Source organism: Anser anser (assembly GCF_964211835.1).
Source record: "Anser anser genome assembly, chromosome: 1".
NCBI lineage: Eukaryota > Metazoa > Chordata > Aves > Anseriformes > Anatidae > Anser > Anser anser.
In genome coordinates this window covers 146,677,171-146,702,493 of record NC_139720.1, presented here as the reverse complement: position 1 = coordinate 146,702,493, position 25,323 = coordinate 146,677,171, and the positions used below count along the sequence as shown (strand labels likewise).

The following is a 25,323-nucleotide window of genomic DNA, read 5'->3' as shown; positions in this document are numbered from 1 at the left end:
GCTTTTCAACACTTCTCTAACCTGTGTGACACTTTTAAAGCCACTTGTGTTTTTTCTAAAGACATCTTTAAAATCACTTTTATGGATTTGAACCATCTATCTTAACACATTCCTTCCCTATTGAAAGTTGAGGTCCTGCTCCCCTGACACCTTTCTCCCTTTTTTTCCTGTATCTACATACTCCCTCAATGGCTTGTGCATCCTCCCTCAATGGCTTAATGATCTGTGCATGTGGAAATCCTCATTTTGATACATGTGATACACTCCTTTGCTTTATTTCATACAATCTACTTATGCTAAATTTTAACTGTGTAAGTAGCACCGTTAGAAGAATAAAGACTTCATGACATTGTCATTCTGTCCCTCTACTACAACTGTACAGAAAAACTCTGTGAAAGGTATCCAGAGGTTCCTGAAGACAGGCTGCACAAACAGCTCTTTAAAACCTTCACAGGTCTTCTTGTATCTACCTTCAGACAACTGTTCTTCTCTTCACTCAGAATTATAACTACTGATGCTGCTCATATATCACTTGCGACTAAAGTACGCTAAAACCTACGTACACAGAGAAATATGTTGGCTATATAGAGACAGTACAGTTTTAAGGCATCTGATATAGATCAAGTAGAATGGTGTGAATATCTCTCTTTCTCATTTCAGTTTAGCCTCTAGCGGGAGAAAGTCATTACCAGTCGGGAAATGTTGGCAGAGTACTAGCAGAGGACTTGCTACTGACTGGAATAACATGGAGACAGAAAGTATTTCATTAAGTGATGCAAGAAGGTATTTTAAGGAAAACAAGGTGATCCTTTTGGAACTATATATGAACACTGCATTTATTCTTTCCCACATTAAAGACCATTTCCCCAAAGTATAACAGCAGTACAATCATCTCTGGCTTATCAAATTAAAATTTGTTATCTGACTTCTCTAACTACATTTCAGCTGGTTTTATTCATAAAGGACAGTGTTGTACTGTAGCAGTAACCAGAATAAGTTTAAGATTTGCTCTGACACAGCAGAAGAAAACAGTTACAGTGCAGGCAGAATATAATTTTAATTCATAGTTGAGAGATAACATGAGAGGAAGAAGAAAACATAGCTAAATAAGCAAAAAACATGTACATACACAATATAAAATTCAAAAGACATTTTTAGCAACATACTTTATTCTTTCAGTTGACTGTTTCTCCCAATATAGTGTCTACCTATTCCTACTGTAATTAACTCACTAAAAAAAATCAATAAAAATTATTTTATTTTTCTAATTTCTAGCATTTTCTAATTTCTAGCAGATACATAACGTTCTACTGCCTAAAGTCTTTCAAACAGATCTTTCACCTTGCCCAGTCCTTACCTTATCACTTTTTGATGCTCCTGTCTCATTTTTCTCCATACCACGTTTACGTGAGCGCACCACTTGTCCTGAATCATTAGACTTCTGTGTCATTACCAATGCATGCTTCTGCTACAATAAAACGTAACAATGAATTATATTTCACTTGTTAACTATAAAGGAAGAAGGTACCTGGAAGAAGAAACCTTACCTTTGAATCATTTAACTGAGCTTGCATGCTTCTTGCTCGATCTTCTAACTTCTTGTTCTGTTCTTTCGCGTCACTTAACTGAAAGAATCAAAAACCATTCAAATAGCTGTAGATTCAAAACTCACTTTTTGACTTAACCATCACACTGAAATCATTTGATGTGATTGCTAAAAATTCAATTTTTTTCTTCTCAGCATGGACAGTGATAGAAACAAAATCACTGTCCACTTCCTCAACAAATCACGGGATGGCCGAGGTGGGAAGGGACCTCTGGAGACCATCTGGTCCAACCATCTTGTTTAAACAGGGCCACCCAGAGCAGGCTGCCCAGGACCACGTCCAGGCAGCTTGTGAAGATCTTCAAGGACGGGGACTCCTCAACCTCTCCAGGCAACCTCTGCCTGGATAAATAAAATAGTCGTGGCTCTTTGTTGACTTGCGGCCCAACCTTTCCGCTTACAGGGGAAGAATAAGCACAATACCTCTTTAGGGATATAGGCACTACATATTTGATTACTTCTCATAAAGAAATGACACAAAAAATGGAGTGCATGTTTCAAGAATGGTCTAATGGCCTTGGAAATAGAGAGGGTGAAAGTTTTCTTCTTGCAAGAATGACACTGTTACTGACCATGCTCTGTGAGAAAAGAATACGAGGCAAACTATAACCTCCATTTAAATATAAGTAACGTACTCTATGGATACAACAAACATCCCGATCATCATGTAAGTCCTCTGTGAATACTTCAGTTTGCACAAAAGAGGAGGACAAAGATTTTACTGAGACTAGGAAGCAGATGATTTTCATCAGACTCAAGAGCATCAGAACTGCAATTCACTGAAGGAGCAATGGTCAAAAGAGTTTACGTAGCAATTTGCCTGTCAGCATTTAGGTCAGATTTAAGTCAAGTGAGAAGAAAACTTTAACTCTGTATTATTGTGAACCACTGTCTCAGCGTGTCTTTAAGAACAGAGAAAATATTCCTTTAATTAACACTTTCAAAAATAACTGAAGATACTGAGTAATCATGGAATTAGAAATACACATACTACTTTTTATTTAATAGAATCAGCAGAGCAATTCAGCACAGGGTGGCTTCCATTATAAAATACTTTCTCTCTATCCAATCTCAGTTTGCTTCAGAGGATATGGTTAGTCTTTCCTAAAATCACCCGTTGCTACAGGGTCAGAGGACTAACTCTAATTTCTTTAATACTGGAAAAAATCTGAGAGACTAAATTTCACGTGCTAGAAAATGAAGCAGAAAGTAATTACAACCATTCACACAATTCTTGTCTTACAGAAACAAAATCAGCAATTTTGCAAACAACTTGTTCAAACGTTTAAAATTGTTGACTGTAACTTCTAAAGCTACTAATAACAGGAAATAATTAATCTTGCCTGTTTTTTTAGGGAATCATTCTCATCCATCACAGACTTAAATGATGACTTCAGTTTACTATTTTCCTCAGCCACTCCTCTCAAGGTTTCTTTCATTCGGTTCATTTCGGTATCAGGTTGCTATAGAAATATCAAATGTTAAAGCATGATTAACAAGAGCTTTTAGAAATAATCTTTTAGAAATAATTCTCAACTAAGTTCCATTTTACTGTTAAAATAACAGGACAAACTTCCAAAGATCAAATTTGTAATTCTGCATGGTCCAATCTGCACATACAACCAGTAGTGAAGAAAGCAACATCCACACCACGTAGTAAGAAGAAATAGAAGGAAAATGGGAGCCACGGCGTACAGCCTATGGATCTTATTTTTTTTCCAGAAAATACCTAGATCTTCTCAATTGTACATTCCTCAGTTAAGTCACATGTGGGAAAGAACTGTGAATGAAAACAAATGTCAAAGCTTTTGTTTACACTTAGCTTTTCTTCTTAGCATCCATTTTAACCACAAACATGCCCAATTCTCTCTTTCTTGAATCTTTCAAATATTCTAACCATTCACTGATGATAGTTAAGACGCTTTAGTTCACCTGTACTTAAACACCTGTCCTGCAATGTCCAGGAATGTATCCAATACTTGTTACATTTCATTGAATTGGAAAAAAAAAAAAAAACCTTGTGAAACTCAACATAGTTATCTTTTAATATAATATTTTATAACATAATTTAATAATATAATTTAATACCAGGACATACCATTAAATTATAAGCAAAAACAGACAAAAAACAGCAACAAAGGAAAACTGAAATGACAATTACTTGTAACAGTCAAAAACCTGTGCGTCTTGAAAAAGAAACCAAGGAATGTGTCTTTTCTCCCCCTCACTGGAAATTTGTAATATAATTAAATATATGCCAGCAGATTCTGAAAAAAAAAACCAACACTGAGGCTTTGAAGTTGAGTATAAAACAAATGTTTTCAGAAAATAACGTTCCTTTTCTCAGAAACTGTGAGAATCTTCTATGTGAAAATAGCGCCTTGTTCAGAAGTGCTGTCTTTTGCACTAACAATTCAGCCATCCACTACATTTTCTTAAGCCTCGCTCTCAGACTGTTATCATGCTGCAAAAAGGACTTTAGTGGTAAATATAGAAACGATCTCATCAACAAACAAAAATGCTACATATAGGCTCCAAGCGGACAGCTCAACTACTTCCATTGAAAAGGCCGAACCTTTAGAGTTAACCAAGCCTAGGAAAGGCTTGCTCAGCTTGGGATGGAGCAGGAGCAAGGTGGCTTGAAACTGACCATAAACTTTCAAAACAGTCAGGGACAGCAGAATTACAAGTGAAAGGTTTTGCGAGAAAAAATTTGAATTAAGATTCTCAATTTCTCCAAACTACGTTACACAATGCTTTATAAGGCTTGCATATTCGGGGTTTGACAATAATTTCACAGTGCTTCAGGGATTTGGCAATAATTTCACAGGCCACTGGGTTGCTGTAGGTGGTGCCAGGATGTCTAAACCATCCAATTCCATTATTAAATCGGGTACCATCCATATCATAATCAACTGTATCACTTCATTCCTGCCAAATGTTTGTCTAGTCTGTTCTGAAGACCTGCAAATACTGGAAGCACCAGTCTTACTGACCTCTCTGACCCAGTGGTTGACTGCTTTTGTTTTAATCTAGTTTTTCCTCATACTTACCCTGCCACTACTTCTATCACAGACATGGAAAAAAAAAAGATTACTTTCTTTCTCTTTGTGGCAGCCTTTTATGTAGCCAAAGATTGGCATGTTCACGTGTCCCTGCATTTGTTCATCACCCTGCATGTGTACAGATGATATTTCTGTTCAAATGCAATACTGCACACTCTTGCCTCTGAAGCATTGCGCTTTTCTCAGACCTACTACCTCTTCAATTTGTCAAGATCAATTTTAATCCTAACCTTCTTTTTCAGCATGCTTGAAATTCTCCCTCGCTTGCTATTCGCTTCAAGTTTAACAAGCGTGCTCTTTCTCACCATCACACTTCTCACTGAAAACACCCAATACTGGACCCAAAAGAGACTATTCCAGAATCTACTATGTACATTCCTTCAGCTGTGAAACACTGTCTCACTACACCTTACCACCAACCTTATTTCAGCTGTCATACTTTTCTAATATGATTATGAAAACGCCACGTAAAACTGTACCAGAAACAATACAGCAAAGTCTAGACATACATATAACTAGTACTCCTCTACTAGCCATGCCTGTTACCTTGTCCTAATGGAAATCACACTGATTTGACAATTTAGGATTAACACAAGCTCGTTGCCATTTACTGCAGTGTTTTTGGCATGGCACTTCGCATGGTTTGTTCATAGCTTGCCAGGACATATATTTATTTATTTAGCTGAGAACCAACATTAAGTTGATGGCTGTGTAACTCTTTCCCATTTGAAAAGAACGGCATCAGATTTTTCTAGTTGACTCCACTTGACCTCCACAAGTTTTTACAGATAACCACTAACTGCTCCTGGCTTTTCAACACTTCTCTAACCTGTGTGACACTTTTAAAGCCACTTGTGTTTTTTCTAAAGACATCTTTAAAATCACTTTTACGGATTTGAACCATCTATCTTAACACATTCCTTCCCTATTGAAAGTTGAGGTCCTGCTCCCCTGACACCTTTCTCCCTTTTTTTCCTGTATCTACATACTCCCTCAATGGCTTGTGCATCCTCCCTCAATGGCTTAATGATCTGTGCATGTGGAAATCCTCATTTTGATACATGTGATACACTCCTTTGCTTTATTTCATACAATCTACTTATGCTAAATTTTAACTGTGTAAGTAGCACCGTTAGAAGAATAAAGACTTCATGACATTGTCATTCTGTCCCTCTACTACAACTGTACAGAAAAACTCTGTGAAAGGTATCCAGAGGTTCCTGAAGACAGGCTGCACAAACAGCTCTTTAAAACCTTCACAGGTCTTCTTGTATCTACCTTCAGACAACTGTTCTTCTCTTCACTCAGAATTATAACTACTGATGCTGCTCATATATCACTTGCGACTAAAGTACGCTAAAACCTACGTACACAGAGAAATATGTTGGCTATATAGAGACAGTACAGTTTTAAGGCATCTGATATAGATCAAGTAGAATGGTGTGAATATCTCTCTTTCTCATTTCAGTTTAGCCTCTAGCGGGAGAAAGTCATTACCAGTCGGGAAATGTTGGCAGAGTACTAGCAGAGGACTTGCTACTGACTGGAATAACATGGAGACAGAAAGTATTTCATTAAGTGATGCAAGAAGGTATTTTAAGGAAAACAAGGTGATCCTTTTGGAACTATATATGAACACTGCATTTATTCTTTCCCACATTAAAGACCATTTCCCCAAAGTATAACAGCAGTACAATCATCTCTGGCTTATCAAATTAAAATTTGTTATCTGACTTCTCTAACTACATTTCAGCTGGTTTTATTCATAAAGGACAGTGTTGTACTGTAGCAGTAACCAGAATAAGTTTAAGATTTGCTCTGACACAGCAGAAGAAAACAGTTACAGTGCAGGCAGAATATAATTTTAATTCATAGTTGAGAGATAACATGAGAGGAAGAAGAAAACATAGCTAAATAAGCAAAAAACATGTACATACACAATATAAAATTCAAAAGACATTTTTAGCAACATACTTTATTCTTTCAGTTGACTGTTTCTCCCAATATAGTGTCTACCTATTCCTACTGTAATTAACTCACTAAAAAAAATCAATAAAAATTATTTTATTTTTCTAATTTCTAGCATTTTCTAATTTCTAGCAGATACATAACGTTCTACTGCCTAAAGTCTTTCAAACAGATCTTTCACCTTGCCCAGTCCTTACCTTATCACTTTTTGATGCTCCTGTCTCATTTTTCTCCATACCACGTTTACGTGAGCGCACCACTTGTCCTGAATCATTAGACTTCTGTGTCATTACCAATGCATGCTTCTGCTACAATAAAACGTAACAATGAATTATATTTCACTTGTTAACTATAAAGGAAGAAGGTACCTGGAAGAAGAAACCTTACCTTTGAATCATTTAACTGAGCTTGCATGCTTCTTGCTCGATCTTCTAACTTCTTGTTCTGTTCTTTCGCGTCACTTAACTGAAAGAATCAAAAACCATTCAAATAGCTGTAGATTCAAAACTCACTTTTTGACTTAACCATCACACTGAAATCATTTGATGTGATTGCTAAAAGTTCAATTTTTTTCTTCTCAGCATGGACAGTGATAGAAACAAAATCACTGTCCACTTCCTCAACAAATCACGGGATGGCCGAGGTGGGAAGGGACCTCTGGAGACCATCTGGTCCAACCATCTTGTTTAAACAGGGCCACCCAGAGCAGGCTGCCCAGGACCACGTCCAGGCAGCTTGTGAAGATCTTCAAGGACGGGGACTCCTCAACCTCTCCAGGCAACCTCTGCCTGGATAAATAAAATAGTCGTGGCTCTTTGTTGACTTGCGGCCCAACCTTTCCGCTTACAGGGGAAGAATAAGCACAATACCTCTTTAGGGATATAGGCACTACGTATTTGATTACTTCTCATAAAGAAATGACACAAAAAATGGAGTGCATGTTTCAAGAATGGTCTAATGGCCTTGGAAATAGAGAGGGTGAAAGTTTTCTTCTCGAAAGAATGACACTGTTACTGACCATGCTCTGTGAGAAAAGAATACGAGGCAAACTATAACCTCCATTTAAATATAAGTAACGTACTCTATGGATACAACAAACATCCCGATCATCATGTAAGTCCTCTGTGAATACTTCAGTTTGCACAAAAGAGGAGGACAAAGATTTTACTGAGACTAGGAAGCAGATGATTTTCATCAGACTCAAGAGCATCAGAACTGCAATTCACTGAAGGAGCAATGGTCAAAAGAGTTTACGTAGCAATTTGCCTGTCAGCATTTAGGTCAGATTTAAGTCAAGTGAGAAGAAAACTTTAACTCTGTATTATTGTGAACCACTGTCTCAGCGTGTCTTTAAGAACAGAGAAAATATTCCTTTAATTAACACTTTCAAAAATAACTGAAGATACTGAGTAATCATGGAATTAGACATACACACGCTACTTTTTATTTAATAGAATCAGCAGAGCAATTCAGCACAGGGTGGCTTCCATTATAAAATACTTTCTCTCTATCCAATCTCAGTTTGCTTCAGAGGATATGGTTAGTCTTTCCTAAAATCACCTGTTGCTACAGGGTCAGGGGACTAACTCTAATTTCTTTAATACTGGAAAAGATCTGAGAGACTAAATTTCACGTGCTACAAAATGAAGCAGAAAGTAATTACAACCATTCACACAATTCTTGTCTTACAGAAACAAAATCAGCAATTTTGCAAACAACTTGTTCAAACGTTTAAAATTGTTGACTGTAACTTCTAAAGCTACTAATAACAGGAAATAATTAATCTTGCCTGTTTTTTTAGGGATTCATTCTCATCCATCACAGTGTTATACGATGACTTCAGTGTGCTATTTTCCTTACCCACTTCTATCACGGTTTCTCTCATTCGGTTCATTTCTGTCATATATAGCTATAGAAATATCAAATGTTAAAGCATGATTAACAAGAGCGTATTTTAGAAATAATTCTCAACTAAGTTCCATTTTACTGTTAAAATAATAGGACAAACTTCCAAAGATCAAATTTGTAATTCTGCATGGTCCAATCTGCACATACGACCAGTAGTGAAGAAAGCAACATCCACACCACGTATTAAGAAGAAATAGAAAGAAAATGGGAGCCACGGCGTACAGCCTATGGATCTTATTTTTTTTCCAGAAAATACCTAGATCTTCTCAATTGTACATTCCTCAGTTAAGTCACATGTGGGAAAGAACTGTGAATGAAAACAAATGTCAAAGCTTTTGTTTACACTTAGCTTTTCTTCTTAGCATCCATTTTAACCACAAACATGCCCAATTCTCTCTTTCTTGAATCTTTCAAATATTCTAACCATTCACTGATGATAGTTAAGACACTTTAGTTCACCTGTACTTAAACACCTTTCCTGCAATGTCCAGGAATGTATCCAATACTTGTTACATTTCATTGAATTGGAAAAAAAAAAAAAAACCTTGTGAAACTCAACATAGTTATCTTTTAATATAATATTTTATAACATAATTTAATAATATAATTTAATACCAGGACATACCATTAAATTATAAGCAAAAACAGACAAAAAACAGCAACAAAGGAAAACTGAAATGACAATTACTTGTAACAGTCAAAAACCTGTGCGTCTTGAAAAAGAAACCAAGGAATGTGTCTTTTCTCCCCCTCACTGGAAATTTGTAATATAATTAAATATATGCCAGCAGATTCTGAAAAAAAACAACACTGAGGCTTTGAAGTTGAGTATAAAACAAACGTTTTCAGAAAATAACGTTCCTTTTCTCAGAAACTGTGAGAATCTTCTATGTGAAAATAGCGCCTTGTTCAGAAGTGCTGTCTTTTGCACTAACAATTCAGCCATCCACTACATTTTCTTAAGCCTCGCTCTCAGACTGTTATCATGCTGCAAAAAGGACTTTAGTGGTAAATATAGAAACGATCTCATCAACAAAGAAAAATGCTACAGATAGGCTCCAAGCGGAGTGCTCAACTACTTCCATTGAAAAGGCCGAACCTTTAGAGTTAACCAAGCCTAGGAAAGGCTTGCTCAGCTTGGGATGGAGCAGGAGCAAGGTGGCTTGAAACTGACCATAAACTTTCAAAACAGTCAGGGACAGCAGAATTACAAGTGAAAGGTTTTGCGAGAAAAAATTTGAATTAAGATTCTCAATTTCTCCAAACTACATTACACAATGCTTTATAAGGCTTGCATAACTATAACAGAAGAAGGTACCTGTAAGAAGAAACCTTACCTTTAAATTATCTAACTGAGCTTGCATGCTTTTTGCTCGATCATCTAACTTCTTGTTCTGTTCGTTCGCGTCACTTAACTGAAAGAATCAAAAACCATTCAAATAGCTGTAGATTCAAAACTCACTTTTTGACTTAACCATCACATTGAAATCATTTGATGTGATTGCTAAATGATTAAAAGTTCAATTTTTTTCTTCTCAGCATGGACAGTGATAGAAACAAAATCACTGTCCACTTCCTCAACAAATCACGGGATGGCCGAGGTGGGAAGGGACCTCTGGAGACCATCTGGTCCAACCATCTTGTTTAAACAGGGCCACCCAGAGCAGGCTGCCCAGGACCACGTCCAGGCAGCTTGTGAAGATCTTCAAGGACGGGGACTCCTCAACCTCTCCAGGCAACCTCTGCCTGGATAAATAAAATAGTCGTGGCTCTTTGTTGACTTGCGGCCCAACCTTTCCGCTTACAGGGGAAGAATAAGCACAATACCTCTTTAGGGATATAGGCACTACGTATTTGATTACTCCTCATAAAGAAATGACACAAAAAATGGAGTGCATGTTTCAAGAATGGTCTAATGGCCTTGGAAATAGAGAGGGTGAAAGTTTTCTTCTTGCAAGAATGACACTGTTACTGACCATGCTCTGTGAGAAAAGAATACGAGGCAAACTATAACCTCCATTTAAATATAAGTAACGTACTCTATGGATACAACAAACATCCCGATCATCATGTAAGTCCTCTGTGAATACTTCAGTTTGCACAAAAGAGAAGGACAAAGATTTTACTGAGACTAGGAAGCAGATGATTTTCATCAGACTCAAGAGCATCAGAACTGCAATTCACTGAAGGAGCAATGGTCAAAAGAGTTTACGTAGCAATTTGCCTGTCAGCATTTAGGTCAGATTTAAGTCAAGTGAGAAGAAAACTTTAACTCTGTATTATTGTGAACCACTGTCTCAGCGTGTCTTTAAGAACAGAGAAAATATTCCTTTAATTAACACTTTCAAAAATAACTGAAGATACTGAGTAATCATGGAATTAGACATACACATACTACTTTTTATTTAATAGAATCAGCAGAGCAATTCAGCACAGGGTGGCTTTCATTATAAAATACTTTCTCTCTATCCAATCTCAGTTTGCTTCAAAGGATATGGTTAGTCTTTCCTAAAATCACCTGTTGCTACAGGGTCAGAGGACTAACTCTAATTTCTTTAATACTGGAAAAGATCTGAGAGACTAAATTTCACGTGCTAGAAAATGAAGCAGAAAGTAATTACAACCATTCACACAATTCTTGTCTTACAGAAACAAAATCAGCAATTTTGCAAACAACTTGTTCAAACGTTTAAAATTGTTGACTGTAACTTCTAAAGCTACTAATAACAGGAAATAATTAATCTTGCCTGTTTTTTTAGGGAATCATTCTCATCCATCACAGACTTAAATGATGACTTCAGTTTACTATTTTCCTCAGCCACTCCTCTCAAGGTTTCTTTCATTCGGTTCATTTCGGTACCAGGTTGCTATAGAAATATCAAATGTTAAAGCATGATTAACAAGAGCGTATTTTAGAAATAATTCTCAACTAAGTTCCATTTTCCTGTTAAAATAACAGGACAAACTTCCAAAGATCAAATTTGTAATTCTGCATGGTCCAATCTGCACATACAACCAGTAGTGAAGAAAGCAACATCCACACCACGTATTAAGAAGAAATAGAAAGAAAATGGGAGCCACGGCGTACAGCCTATGGATCTTATTTTTTTCCAGAAAATACCTAGATCTTCTCAATTGTACATTCCTCAGTTAAGTCACATGTGGGAAAGAACTGTGAATGAAAACAAATGTCAAAGCTTTTGTTTACACTTAGCTTTTCTTCTTAGCATCCATTTTAACCACAAACATGCCCAATTCTCTCTTTCTTGAATCTTTCAAATATTCTAACCATTCACTGATGATAGTTAAGACGCTTTAGTTCACCTGTACTTAAACACCTGTCCTGCAATGTCCAGGAATGTATCCAATACTTGTTACATTTCATTGAATTGGAAAAAAAAAAAAAAACCTTGTGAAACTCAACATAGTTATCTTTTAATATAATATTTTATAACATAATTTAATAATATAATTTAATACCAGGACATACCATTAAATTATAAGCAAAAACAGACAAAAAACAGCAACAAAGGAAAACTGAAATGACAATTACTTGTAACAGTCAAAAACCTGTGCGTCTTGAAAAAGAAACCAAGGAATGTGTCTTTTCTCCCCCTCACTGGAAATTTGTAATATAATTAAATATATGCCAGCAGATTCTGAAAAAAAAACAACACTGAGGCTTTGAAGCTGAGTATAAAACAAATGTTTTCAGAAAATAACGTTCCTTTTCTCAGAAACTGTGAGAATCTTCTATGTGAAAATAGCGCCTTGTTCAGAAGTGCTGTCTTTTGCACTAACAATTCAGCCATCCACTACATTTTCTTAAGCCTCGCTCTCAGACTGTTATCATGCTGCAAAAAGGACTTTAGTGGTAAATATAGAAACGATCTCATCGACAAACAAAAGTGCTACAGATAGGCTCCAAGCGGACTGCTCAACTACTTCCATTGAAAAGGCCGAACCTTTAGAGTTAACCAAGCCTAGGAAAGGCTTGCTCAGCTTGGGATGGAGCAGGAGCAAGGTGGCTTGAAACTGACCATAAACTTTCAAAACAGTCAGGGACAGCAGAATTACAAGTGAAAGGTTTTGCGAGAAAAAATTTGAATCAAGATTCTCAATTTCTCCAAACTACATTACACAATGCTTTATAAGGCTTGCATAACTATAACAGAAGAAGGTACCTGTAAGAAGAAACCTTACCTTTAAATTATCTAACTGAGCTTGCATGCTTCTTGCTCCATCATCTAACTTCTTGTTCTGTTCGTTCGCGTCACTTAACTGAAAGAATCAAAAACCATTCAAATAGCTGTAGATTCAAAACTCACTTTTTGACTTAACCATCACACTGAAATCATTTGATGTGATTGCTAAATGATTAAAAGTTCAATTTTTTTCTTCTCAGCATGGACAGTGATAGAAACAAAATCACTGTCCACTTCCTCAACAAATCACGGGATGGCCGAGGTGGGAAGGGACCTCTGGAGACCATCTGGTCCAACCATCTTGTTTAAACAGGGCCACCCAGAGCAGGCTGCCCAGGACCACGTCCAGGCAGCTTGTGAAGATCTTCAAGGACGGGGACTCCTCAACCTCTCCAGGCAACCTCTGCCTGGATAAATAAAATAGTCGTGGCTCTTTGTTGACTTGCGGCCCAACCTTTCCGCTTACAGGGGAAGAATAAGCACAATACCTCTTTAGGGATATAGGCACTACGTATTTGATTACTTCTCATAAAGAAATGACACAAAAAATGGAGTGCATGTTTCAAGAATGGTCTAATGGCCTTGGAAATAGAGAGGGTGAAAGTTTTCTTCTTGCAAGAATGACACTGTTACTGACCATGCTCTGTGAGAAAAGAATACGAGGCAAACTATAACCTCCATTTAAATATAAGTAACGTACTCTATGGATACAACAAACATCCCGATCATCATGTAAGTCCTCTGTGAATACTTCAGTTTGCACAAAAGAGAAGGACAAAGATTTTACTGAGACTAGGAAGCAGATGATTTTCATCAGACTCAAGAGCATCAGAACTGCAATTCACTGAAGGAGCAATGGTCAAAAGAGTTTACGTAGCAATTTGCCTGTCAGCATTTAGGTCAGATTTAAGTCAAGTGAGAAGAAAACTTTAACTCTGTATTATTGTGAACCACTGTCTCAGCGTGTCTTTAAGAACAGAGAAAATATTCCTTTAATTAACACTTTCAAAAATAACTGAAGATACTGAGTAATCATGGAATTAGAAATACACATACTACTTTTTATTTAATAGAATCAGCAGAGCAATTCAGCACAGGGTGGCTTTCATTATAAAATACTTTCTCTCTATCCAATCTCAGTTTGCTTCAAAGGATATGGTTAGTCTTTCCTAAAATCACCTGTTGCTACAGGGTCAGGGGACTAACTCTAATTTCTTTAATACTGGAAAAGATCTGAGAGACTAAATTTCACGTGCTACAAAATGAAGCAGAAAGTAATTACAACCATTCACACAATTCTTGTCTTACAGAAACAAAATCAGCAATTTTGCAAACAACTTGTTCAAACGTTTAAAATTGTTGACTGTAACTTCTAAAGCTACTAATAACAGGAAATAATTAATCTTGCCTGTTTTTTTAGGGAATCATTCTCATCCATCACAGAGTTAAATGATGACTTCAGTCTACTATTTTCCTCAGCCACTCCTCTCAAGGTTTCTTTCATTCGGTTCATTTCGGTATCATGTTGCTATAGAAATATCAAATGTTAAAGCATGATTAACAAGAGCGTATTTTAGAAATAATTCTCAACTAAGTTCCATTTTACTGTTAAAATAATAGGACAAACTTCCAAAGATCAAATTTGTAATTCTGCATGGTCCAATCTGCACATACAACCAGTAGTGAAGAAAGCAACATCCACACCACGTAGTAAGAAGAAACAGAAAGAAAAATGGGAGCCATAGGGCTTGCATATTCGGGGTTTTGACGATAATTTCACAGTGCTTCAGGGATTTGGCAATAATTGCACAGGCCACTGGGTTGCTGTAGGTGGTGCCAGGATGTCTAAACCATCCAATTCCATTATTAAATCGGGTACCATCCATATCATAATCAACTGTATCACTTCATTCCTGCCAAATGTTTGTCTAGTCTGTTCTGAAGACCTGCAAATACTGGAAGCACCAGTCTTACTGACCTCTCTGACCCAGTGGTTGACTGCTTTTGTTTTAATCTAGTTTTTCCTCATACTTACCCTGCCACTACTTCTATCACAGACATGGAAAAAAAAAAGATTACTTTCTTTCTCTTTGTGGCAGCCTTTTATGTAGCCAAAGATTGGCATGTTCACGTGTCCCTGCATTTGTTCATCACCCTGCATGTGTACAGATGATATTTCTGTTCAAATGCAATACTGCACACTCTTGCCTCTGAAGCATTGCGCTTTTCTCAGACCTACTACCTCTTCAATTTGTCAAGATCAATTTTAATCCTAACCTTCTTTTTCAGCATGCTTGAAATTCTCCCTCGCTTGCTATTCGCTTCAAGTTTAACAAGCGTGCTCTTTCTCACCATCACACTTCTCACTGAAAACACCCAATACTGGACCCAAAAGAGACTATTCCAGAATCTACTATGTACATTCCTTCAGCTGTGAAACACTGTCTCACTACACCTTACCACCAACCTTACTTCAGCTGTCATACTTTTCTAATATGATTATGAAAACGCCACGTAAAACTGTACCAGAAACAATACAGCAAAGTCTAGACATACATATAACTAGTACTCCTCTACTAGCCATGCCTGTTACCTTGTCCTAATGGAAATCACACTGATTTGACAATTTAGGATTAACACAAGCTCGTTGCCATTTACTGCAGTGTTTTTGGCATGGCACTTCGCATGGTTTGTTCATAGCTTGCCAGGACATATATTTATTTATTTAGCTGAGAACCAACATTAAGTTGATGGCTGTGTAACTCTTTCCCATTTGAAAAGAACGGCATCAGATTTTTCTAGTTGACTCCACTTGACCTCCACAAGTTTTTACAGATAACCACTAACTGCTCCTGGCTTTTCAACACTTCTCTAACCTGTGTGACACTTTTAAAGCCACTTGTGTTTTTTCTAAAGACATCTTTAAAATCACTTTTACGGATTTGAACCATCTATCTTAACACATTCCTTCCCTATTGAAAGTTGAGGTCCTGCTCCCCTGACACCTTTCTCCCTTTTTTTCCTGTATCTACATACTCCCTCAATGGCTTGTGGGAAAGGTTCATATGCACACCTCAAAGGAATTTATATTCTGATCTTATGGTTTAGACGCAGAGTACATATATTAAAGCACTTCTCTTGGCAACCTTCAGAATAACAACCAAAACTTTTTACAAGAGCTACATTCAATAGCAAGTCCCTGCAAGAACGGTGTCAATAATTACCTCCTCTTACACCAAAATCATACCATTTCATTTCTTGCCACAGCCCCCACGTTCGGTTGAACTTCGAGTGTTTTTTTTTTCCAGAAATACTCTTTGCAATTTATTATGTCATAAAATCTCAATGTGTCTTAAAGCCTTCCCAAGAAAATCTACTTCAGAAAGAGCTGATGCAAATATAATCATTTAAGTTACATACAATTAGAGATTCATCACAATTTTTTTCTCTAATAAAGGTCATATAATTTTTGCAGATTTAGAAACAAATTATCTTAATTTCCAGATTTTAACAGGAAAATGTACCTACACATCCCACAATTAAATGCACCATTTTGAACTGGAAACCACACCAAACACCCTAACAACAGTTTGTTACTTTTTATTCTCCATCTTTCATTTTGGGGTTTCAAACGCTTTAAAGAAATAAGCATTATATCCAGCAAACACGTGATGACTTAAGAAAACTACAAGCAAGTTAAAATATATGGGGAGCAATAAGAATCATTACATAAGTTATTGTACCTTATTTATAATTCCAAATCTTGCCTGAACTTCTTTCTCAGCATGTTTTATTGCAGCCAAAGCTGCTTCACGTCTGTCAAGCAATGTTTCTCGCTGAACTAGAAAATATTCTCGTCTCTGAAGTTCCAGTGCATATTGCTCCTGTGCTGAACGCTCTCTCTATGCCAAGGAAAAAAAATGTTGAAACGGCTTCAAAACATATGAAATTATCGATTTATAGTGAACTAGAATTCTTTCCTCTGCAGATATGCTTAGGTTTTGTTTTTAATTGTAGTGTTACACAATAGCTGACTAATTATAAGTATCTTAATGGCCATCTACATTCAGCTTCCTCAAACGCTAACACAAACTACTTTGATTTGTGGCAGGACTGCTTGGCCTTCCAAAATACAAAATTCAACTCTGCATGGCTGTTCGAGCAATAGCTTAGACAACTAAAAGTAGGATTTTGCTTCCAAAACTTTTGGATAATGCTATTATCTGTAAGACAAAAAATAGTCCAGTGCCCTAAACACTAGATTACTATATTGTTTCTTCAGTTAGTGGGAAGCACCCCCAGGAAAGTGGTGAGAAAAAAGATACACACAATTGTTTTGATCTCGTATGGTACAAAAGACAGTCCCAGCAGGAAATCTAGCAAAAGCACAGAAGCTGTTACAGAATAAAACCAATGCAGGCTTGGGAACTCTTTAGTTAGTGGCCCAAGCCTGCTGGTGGATAAACTGTTGGGAGTCATCAGCAGCAGAAAAGGAAAGGCAGAAGGGATGGTCTTCACAGAAGGTCAAGAGGGCAAGCACTCTTGAATGCCCAGAGTGAAGAGAATAGTTTCAGGTGCTGTCAGGAGAAGCAGTGGTTGCAGGTGTTTCTCTCCATGCCCACACTGCATCACAAAACACAACTCTTGGAGTAATAGCACTGCATTCAAACTCCCTGAAGCAGAGCAAATATCTGATCTGATCTAACCCCTACCCAAGTCAGGGCATCATTATCAAATCAGTGAACTAATTTAGGGGAAGAGGTGGATGATGACAGTGATATAGTTAGTAATTTCTGAATTCTCTGTCAAAAGTCAGAATCTTTGTAACATTACTGAGCATTACAAAATGTCTGAGGCCATTACAGTTCCTACCTGGAACTCCTGATAGGTGACACACAATTCGTTATAAATTTGACTGATGTGAGGTAGTATTAGGTCTTGCCTATTGAATTCTTGAGCTTCAGTTCCACTCTCAGTCTTCCCTACCAAACCACCAGTAATATTCTGTTCACCATTTTCTTGTGCACTTTCAGCCAAAGAGGATGGTAAGGTGTTATCTACAGAGAGAGAAAGAACACACTTTACATTAAAAATATCGTCTTAAATAAATAAAGACTGCTGATCCAAAACAGTGAACATGTATTTTAAGCATTTACAGTGACCAGTATAGAGCAAGAAATATTGAAATGAAAAATCTCCTAAAGAATTAAGGAGAAATGCTCAAAGTTTTGTTCCATGACTTTTTTTTGACTCAATCTATGCACAGACTGAAACATGATGTAGCCAAAGTTTCCTTTTTGTTATGGCTTCAGGAAAGTGATTAACTGCTGACTAGACCCTGACCTAAGCCAATTAGGCCAGTCAATTGATTTAAGCTAACTGAATGGGACTTAAAAAACTACTGGACATGGCATGAGAAATTGCTAGACAAAGAATCACAAGATGGTTTGGGTTGGAAGGGACCTTAACCACCACCCAGTTCCAAACCCCCTGCCATGGGCAGGGACACCTCCCACCAGACCAGGTTGCTCAAAGCCCCACCCAGCCTGGCCTTAAACACTTCCGGGGATGGGGCACCCACAGCTTCTCTGAGAAACCTATGCCAGTGCCTCACCATCCTCTGAGTCAAGAATTTCTTCTGTATGTCTAATCTAAACCTACCCTCTTACAGTTTAAAGCCATTCCCCTAGATTTCACAAACAGTTAAATAACCAAAATTGTCAGATAACTGAAGGGAAGTATTGGGATCTTCTAGGGAATGAAATGTTGTAAGCCCAACTGCATACTGGTACCACATAAGGCAAAGATTACTTCGGTGATGATAGCAGAAATAGAAATTTGGGTACAAAAAAAATCAGAAACATCCAGACACAATCCTGGGCAACTGTGTCTAGGATGCTTGAGCAGTCTGGACAAGGTGACCTCTTGTTTGGACAAGATGACCTCTTGAGGTCCCTTTCAATCTCAACCTTTCTGTGATTCTGTGAAAACTCAGGGCAATGGGGAAAAAGTAGTTAAGGATAGGTTGTGGATGGCAGGCAACTGAGGAAGAGAAAAGGGCAGACAACCAGAAGCAGCATCAAGAAAAAGGAAAAAGGTTAACAGATAAGAAATGATGTAATCAGGGCTAAGGGGTGGTACACCACCACAAGAGACAGTCCTATGGTTTATGGCCCAAGAAAAATTACACTAATTAACATAATACGCAAAATTTACATATCTAAACTATATGCAGAAGTTGGGTGCACAAAGGTATTTTGTATGAAGCAGAAGTCCTGTTCAATATCTGTCTCAGAGGCTTAACTTACCGACTAAGTTGAAAGCCAAGTTTCCGGAGTATTTGGACGCCTGATACGCAAACAAGTCTGAAGCAGTGCCTAAACAAAGTGAGAAGATTTGGTTTTCTATCAAACAGGATGGGAAAGTCAAATGTTTTTCTAGTCCTTTAGGGAAAACATTTCTAATGTCATGTAGTCAACAAGAATAAACTGCAGAAGTCTCTACAATATTCTTCCCTTCCCGTATATTTAAAGTTTGCACATCACTTCTCAGAATGACAGTAATTATATTGAAAAAAAAGACATCTCAAGCCTGCAATACATGAACATTGCCTGTGCTGGAATCTGGCTCTTCAGCTGACTGCACGTGCGCTATAGCCTCATCAGCTGATTCAGTTGGTTCTCCTTTAGTTGTAGGCACTATATCAGTAGAACTGGTGACATCATTCTCCTGAGATTAATAAGGAGTAAAGCAATAAAAAAAATAAGCAAGAAGGAGCCTAATATTCAAACCACTTTAAGTCAGGACAGTAAGGACAGTCATAATGAAGAACTCTCCCCCCCCCCCCACAGTGCTATCAGTTTCTTTAACTACAACAGCAGTACTGAAGATGCCACGAAATAGGCACCATATTAAGTTCCCTGACTCCCACTCCGCTACAGCCCTTCTAATGCTTCAGAACTGCTCATTACTCCGTTCAACGGATATTTTCAGGAAACTCTGGACAAAAACAAGCTGTGCATCTATGCAACTATGCCTCCTAGAGACAACATAGGTGGCAACAAATTCTACTGAAATTAAGGTGGGTTCAATCTGGAAACAACTAGAAACCAGGGGCCCACACTAGATGAAATTAAAGATGGCCACCTCAATTCGCATTAAAAAAAGTTGTAAACAGCTAGGGAAAAAAATTGTTATTGGAAGCTTTCTGACAGTTTTCTTAATTTCTTTCCTGACGCTTACCACACATTGGACACTAACTTTACAAGAGACCCAAGTACCTCTGAAGCAGTATGCTTCCACAAAGATGCAATTTCTCTTTGAAATCTCTCTGAAATCAATTAATTCTTGCATACATGTTCAGAGGGACATTACTAGCCAAAGCTGTTTATATTAGGAAAACAGCTGCACCTCCTTTCTCTCCCTGAGAAACTTCAGATCTGAACCTCAGTTCCAGTGTCAAAGACTTGAGGCACAGTCAGAGGATTCAAATAACTTTTCCCCAATACATGTTTTATTCCCCACAAAGCGAAAAGTATCAGGTCTTACGAGTGTGAAAATACTTCTACAAATTCAATGACAAAAAGTTGTATAGAAATTTAGTTCATACTTCAGTGTTTTCAATTTTAATTTCTGTCTGAGAGTCTTCTGGATTATCACCCTTAGTATTACCACTAGCACCAGACACAGATGGAGAAGGAACCATCAGAGTTTCTCCTTTAGCCTTCTCCTCAGGAGCTGTTTTCTCTTCCTGAGCAGTAACACATTCTCCTTCAGTTTTCAAGTCAGTTTTGCCTGTGATGTCTCCTGCAAAGAATAAAAATTAATAGAAAAGAGCTGGTAAGGCAGCTGACTACTGAGGTAATTTTGGGCAACTATGTTATCAAATAACACCGTGATACACGGGACAACGTAAAGTACGACTTCAGGAACTTTTCAAATAGCATCATTATTGAAAGAGCGGAAGGGTAATTCCGCTCAGGGTGGCTAAAGAATTGTCATTTTGCAATACCTGGTTTTCTATTGCTATCAGAGAGTTTCCAAGCAACGATGTGAAGTTCAATCTTGCAACTGCCACTACTGCTAGCTTCCTTCAACATTTACTTATATTTCTGATAGCCCAATATCTACCACCTCTTTCTAGCACATAGAACCACACATCCTCAAAAAACAGACCTCCTTTGTTACAGTATCTATCCAGATACCCACTTATGCAACACTAAAGTTAGAGGCACTTCCAAAATAACCATTAGCATGAAAGCAAGCAAATTCTGTCTTCTGCACTTGTATTATTACTCTTATTATTAGGGTTAGTTGGCTGTCTGTCTCCACTTCCATACCCACTTTCAAGGGAATTTAGCAAGTATTCTTCTAAGGCTAAAACTTTCCATAAGAGACACAGCTACACTGATTCACAGTCTGCTCCAGTCGTGGCAGCACTTTCAAACATTTGCAGTGAATTAATGGTAGCTGGTCATCTTCACGATGTTTAGACTTCCCTGAGTTAGCTGAACAACAGCTCACCCCTTCTCTCCACCCGCGGCCAGTTTTCAATACTTAAACTGACAAATGACATCTGATTTACAGACTTATAATACCTGTTAATGCAGCTAGCTACTTAAAAAAAAACAAACCAGTTTTTTCATTTATATTATAGAATCATCTGGCAATCAATTGCATAAGCGTTTAATATTTCTTTTTAAAACGTATGTTATAATTGCATTAAGTATGTCTGGACCTCCTAAACATTCTAAAGGAACAAAACATATTAAAGGAAAGGTTAAACCTCTATGTTAAAAGTATATTTTAACTGATTATTATATTTCTAAACTGAACAGAAATGCATTTAATAGAAACTAATAAAATTGCACGTTGTACTTTGCACAATATTTTAAACTCAGTATTTATTACCTGTTTCCACACACATACCTGTATTTTGAAATGCATCAGTTCCAGAACAATTAATGGTCTTGTCTTCTATTCCTAGACCTCTTCCACTTCCAGTGAATTCTGACTTTGAATAATCAAAACATTTGGATAAAGACATAGCTGTCTTTTCCAGTAAGCTGCCTATGTCATCTGCAGAATATATAAAATAACAATAATTATATTTTGCATTTGAGAAGCTGACATTGAGAAATCATCAAGGACTTATTAGAAATGCTTGTCACGTAGTCACGTATATTACAGGAATCAAAAAATGCTGAAATGATCTGACAAATGAATAAATTATTGTAATAGCTTAAACCGATGGAAGTATTATTTAGTTTTCAGACCAAATTTGTCTTTCTGAAGTTTCACAGCTTGCCTTCATATACTAATTTATCTGTAAGTGAAGTCTAATAATACACTGTTTTTCCCTGCTGTCCATATGCAGTAGCAACACGCATTTCCCAAGAAACCCAAAGACATTCTAAATTTTAGATACATATCTTTAAATTAAAGTCAAATGTATGCAATATGAGAAGGACTGCTACCAACTACTTCAAGCAAGACTTAAACACAGAAAGGCCGGGAGACATTTCTTCAAGCATTCTTTGTGTTCCTCATGCAGTAGTTAATATTCCCAAGCTGGCTCCCAAATATCAGAAATCCCCGTTCAAGAGTGTCTACTTATTTAAAATGAAAAAATAAAAGTACTTAAAATAAACTTAGGAATAATACAGTTTTAGTGCGCATTTATCTCGAAAAAGATATCCAAGCACCATTGTTTGGTATTACCATCGTATATTTTGGAGCCTTCACCTTGATATTTCTTTTGCGTTGGTCCTGAAAGGTTATCGTACAAGAAAGCACAAAGACATTTAGCATAACCAGGATTTTCAGTGACAATGTATGTCACGACTTGCTTATTTAGCAGCTAAAATGCCTTGTTACAGAACTCTTATTATAAATTGTACCACTGAAAATGGAAGTGTTTTTTTTTTTTTTCTGCAGCATATACATGTCAATGACAACCATTCATATAAACATCATAGAATATCCGAGTTGGTAGGGACCAAGAAGGATCATCGAGTCCAACTTCTAAAGAAGCAAATGTATTCCTCACAGACTGATAAGGCAATACTGATAGTGTTACATGTAAAAACATTTGAGATACCATCAGATACAGTGATGAGGGTGACACAAAATAAGGGCATAAAAACAGAATTAGATAATCATGTAAACAGCTCCATCTATCCTCACATCTAGGCTTTTCATATCAATGTTTCTAGCTCTACTTTTTCCTTTTAACTTGTAGTCACATACTGAAAAAAAAAAGAATGACAGAAGGGTTCGGAGGTTGGACTCGATGATCTTGAGGTCTCTTCCAACCTAGAAATCTGTGATACTGTTAGATTATATGCAAAATCAGTTAAGCATACATTAGAAGAGATCAGACTTGAAGCAGTTTTCATCATCTTAGTTGTATTTCACTGCCTCTCTCTGCTATCCTTTAAAAGCAATTAACTACAATATTTTCTTAAATACTGCTTTATAACAAAGTAACAAAAAGCTTTGGAGAAACCAATCTAGCATTTTCTCTCATGCAAGCCTTACACTTTAAAGTCTCAGCAATAGCTTTCTAAAGATCAGTTTTGAAAACTACTTGTTGTTCCAGAAAGACAATTCTGTAACTTAAAGGAGAATGTTTCTCAGGAAGAACACAGCATCAACAGCACCACCAAATGCTACCTGAGTTCTATTAAAAGGAAACAGGACAAGTTGTTCTGGAGGAAGTAAGGCCAGATACATCCAGATTTTAGCTGTTAAAGAACAGAAATCTTCACCTCACGTTTGGGAGGGCTCCCGATCCTAGACAGCAATCATTAAAATGGCAAGATACTGAGGAGGTTCGACTTTTCAGAAAAAAAAAATCTGAATTCATTTAATGATTCCCAGGACCCATCTGAACCCCCAACCCAACTATGTGTCTAGCCCAAATCCAGCTTGCTGTCTCTCTCAATCTCTGATTGCTTGTGGGTGTTTTTACAAGATACAACTTCCCTCGCAGCACGAGTTTGGATGCTTACTGTCTGTCTATCCTCTGAGCACACTGCAAGCATTTGACCCATGGAACACCAGTGCAAGAGAACAACCCTAACACTTGTCTCAGATAAAAGACAAAATTAAAGTGTCTTCCTATAGAGTGTCAAAGGCTTTTGAAACACAAACATGGGAGGGGTCTTTGTTGCTAGACTATGGACAGATCAATTTCCTAATCCACCATGCAGAGCCATAAATGCTTGTGTCAGTACTAACGGAAACTGAAGAATCATAATCCACTTCATTTATTCATACTGGTGCAATGGACCTTGCCTTCTCTGGTGCTTTACATTAACATGTAACATTGCAAGGGAAATGATAGCCATCGTAAATTGGTCTGGTCCCTGTGGCAGTCTCTTATGAACTACGGGCTTGATTCTTTGCTTGGCTAGATATGAAAGTTTCCTGCTCCTTGAAAAAGCCTGACCACTAGGCTTCAGGAAAACTCACTAACACTGCCAGCACGTTTTAACGGCAGCAATTGCTGTAGCAGCAGGAGATAGGAAAGAAATGAGTTATGCATATGCTTCATACATGACTTAAAACTTCTAAGACGATCCAAGTGTTACTACACCCAACCGGCAGATGAGTTTTATGAGTTTTAAGCAAAAACGAAGCACCAAGCCGCTCAGGCTGCATTTTGGGGATGCTTACAACCTGGGACGGCAGATTGCTGGGGAAAGAACAAGTTCAGACCAGGATGAGACCCCAGGGTTCTGGATCCCACCCGCCCGTTCCACCACGCGGCTCCACGGCGGCCGCAGCCCCTCGGGGCAGGCAGAGGACCGGCTTCCCGCTGCCTTTTCCCCCGGCCCTCTCAACGCCCGCCCCGGATCCCCGGGCCTCGCCACGGCTGCGCCCGCCCTCACTGCGGCCCTGCGCGCAGGCGCAGGAGGCGGCGCTGGCGGCGCCCGTTGGGGCCGGGGCCGCTGGGCTGAGGGGCCGCGGCGGGCGGAGCGTGGTTAAGGGGAACAACGCCGACTCCTCCTCCCGTTTTGTGGAACTGAAACACGGGAGAGCACAGGAGCGGCTTACTGTTGGGTTACAGCTCAATATAATGGAAACACGGGTCAAGTTTGTGCGCTAGGGGCTTACAGTGTAATGCTTATGTAAGCAGCATTCCCTCGAGAGGCTGAGGGAAGGGTTACTCTCGCTTTCCTCAGAAAAAAAGCATGACAGAAATATGTAGTGTCTATTATCATCTCTAACTTATATACAAATGGTTATTTTGAAAAAATACTGACAGTCCTGGCGCTGAGATGTAAGGTGGAAGTTAAAATAACTTACCCATGCACATTCACCCCTCTATACCACAGCTTTCCAGATAACACTCAAGTAGACAGTTGTCACTAAATGTTACCAGCCACTTTAACATACCAGATACAAAAAAAATGTGTGGGTCTGGAAGGTAATTTCCCAAGCAAGTATGAACTAAATCCTGTGTCCAAGACTGCGCATAAGAACTGCTCTTTACCTTTCAAAATACTCAAGTGCCAAAGAGCCTGCAGACAGCACAAATAGCATCCACCTGACCAGCACCTGACCA

At 37.9% G+C, this 25,323-nt stretch overlaps 2 protein-coding genes across 2 annotated transcripts in view; one reads left to right on the top strand and one right to left on the bottom strand.

Moving 5' to 3' along the window:
• The window catches only part of LOC310892160 (tumor necrosis factor receptor superfamily member EDAR-like), a 461,331-nt gene that overhangs the window by 341,532 nt on the left and 94,476 nt on the right, over positions 1-25,323 (top strand). The window lies entirely within an intron of this gene.
• LOC310902228 (ranBP2-like and GRIP domain-containing protein 3) overlaps positions 1-25,323 on the bottom strand; it is a gene marked incomplete at its 3' end in the record, with an annotated part of 72,471 nt that overhangs the window by 16,338 nt on the left and 30,810 nt on the right. Inside the window, exons 25-33 of the mRNA XM_083843439.1 lie at positions 19,061-19,129; positions 17,625-17,809; positions 16,496-16,654; positions 14,161-14,280; positions 12,751-12,828; positions 11,295-11,414; positions 8,429-8,548; positions 6,837-6,947; positions 1,358-1,468 (exon numbers count right to left, since the gene is read on the bottom strand). Coding sequence (XP_083699565.1) covers positions 1,358-1,468; positions 6,837-6,947; positions 8,429-8,548; positions 11,295-11,414; positions 12,751-12,828; positions 14,161-14,280; positions 16,496-16,654; positions 17,625-17,809; positions 19,061-19,129 — 1,073 coding nt within the window. The remainder of the gene's footprint in view (positions 1-1,357; positions 1,469-6,836; positions 6,948-8,428; positions 8,549-11,294; positions 11,415-12,750; positions 12,829-14,160; positions 14,281-16,495; positions 16,655-17,624; positions 17,810-19,060; positions 19,130-25,323) is intronic.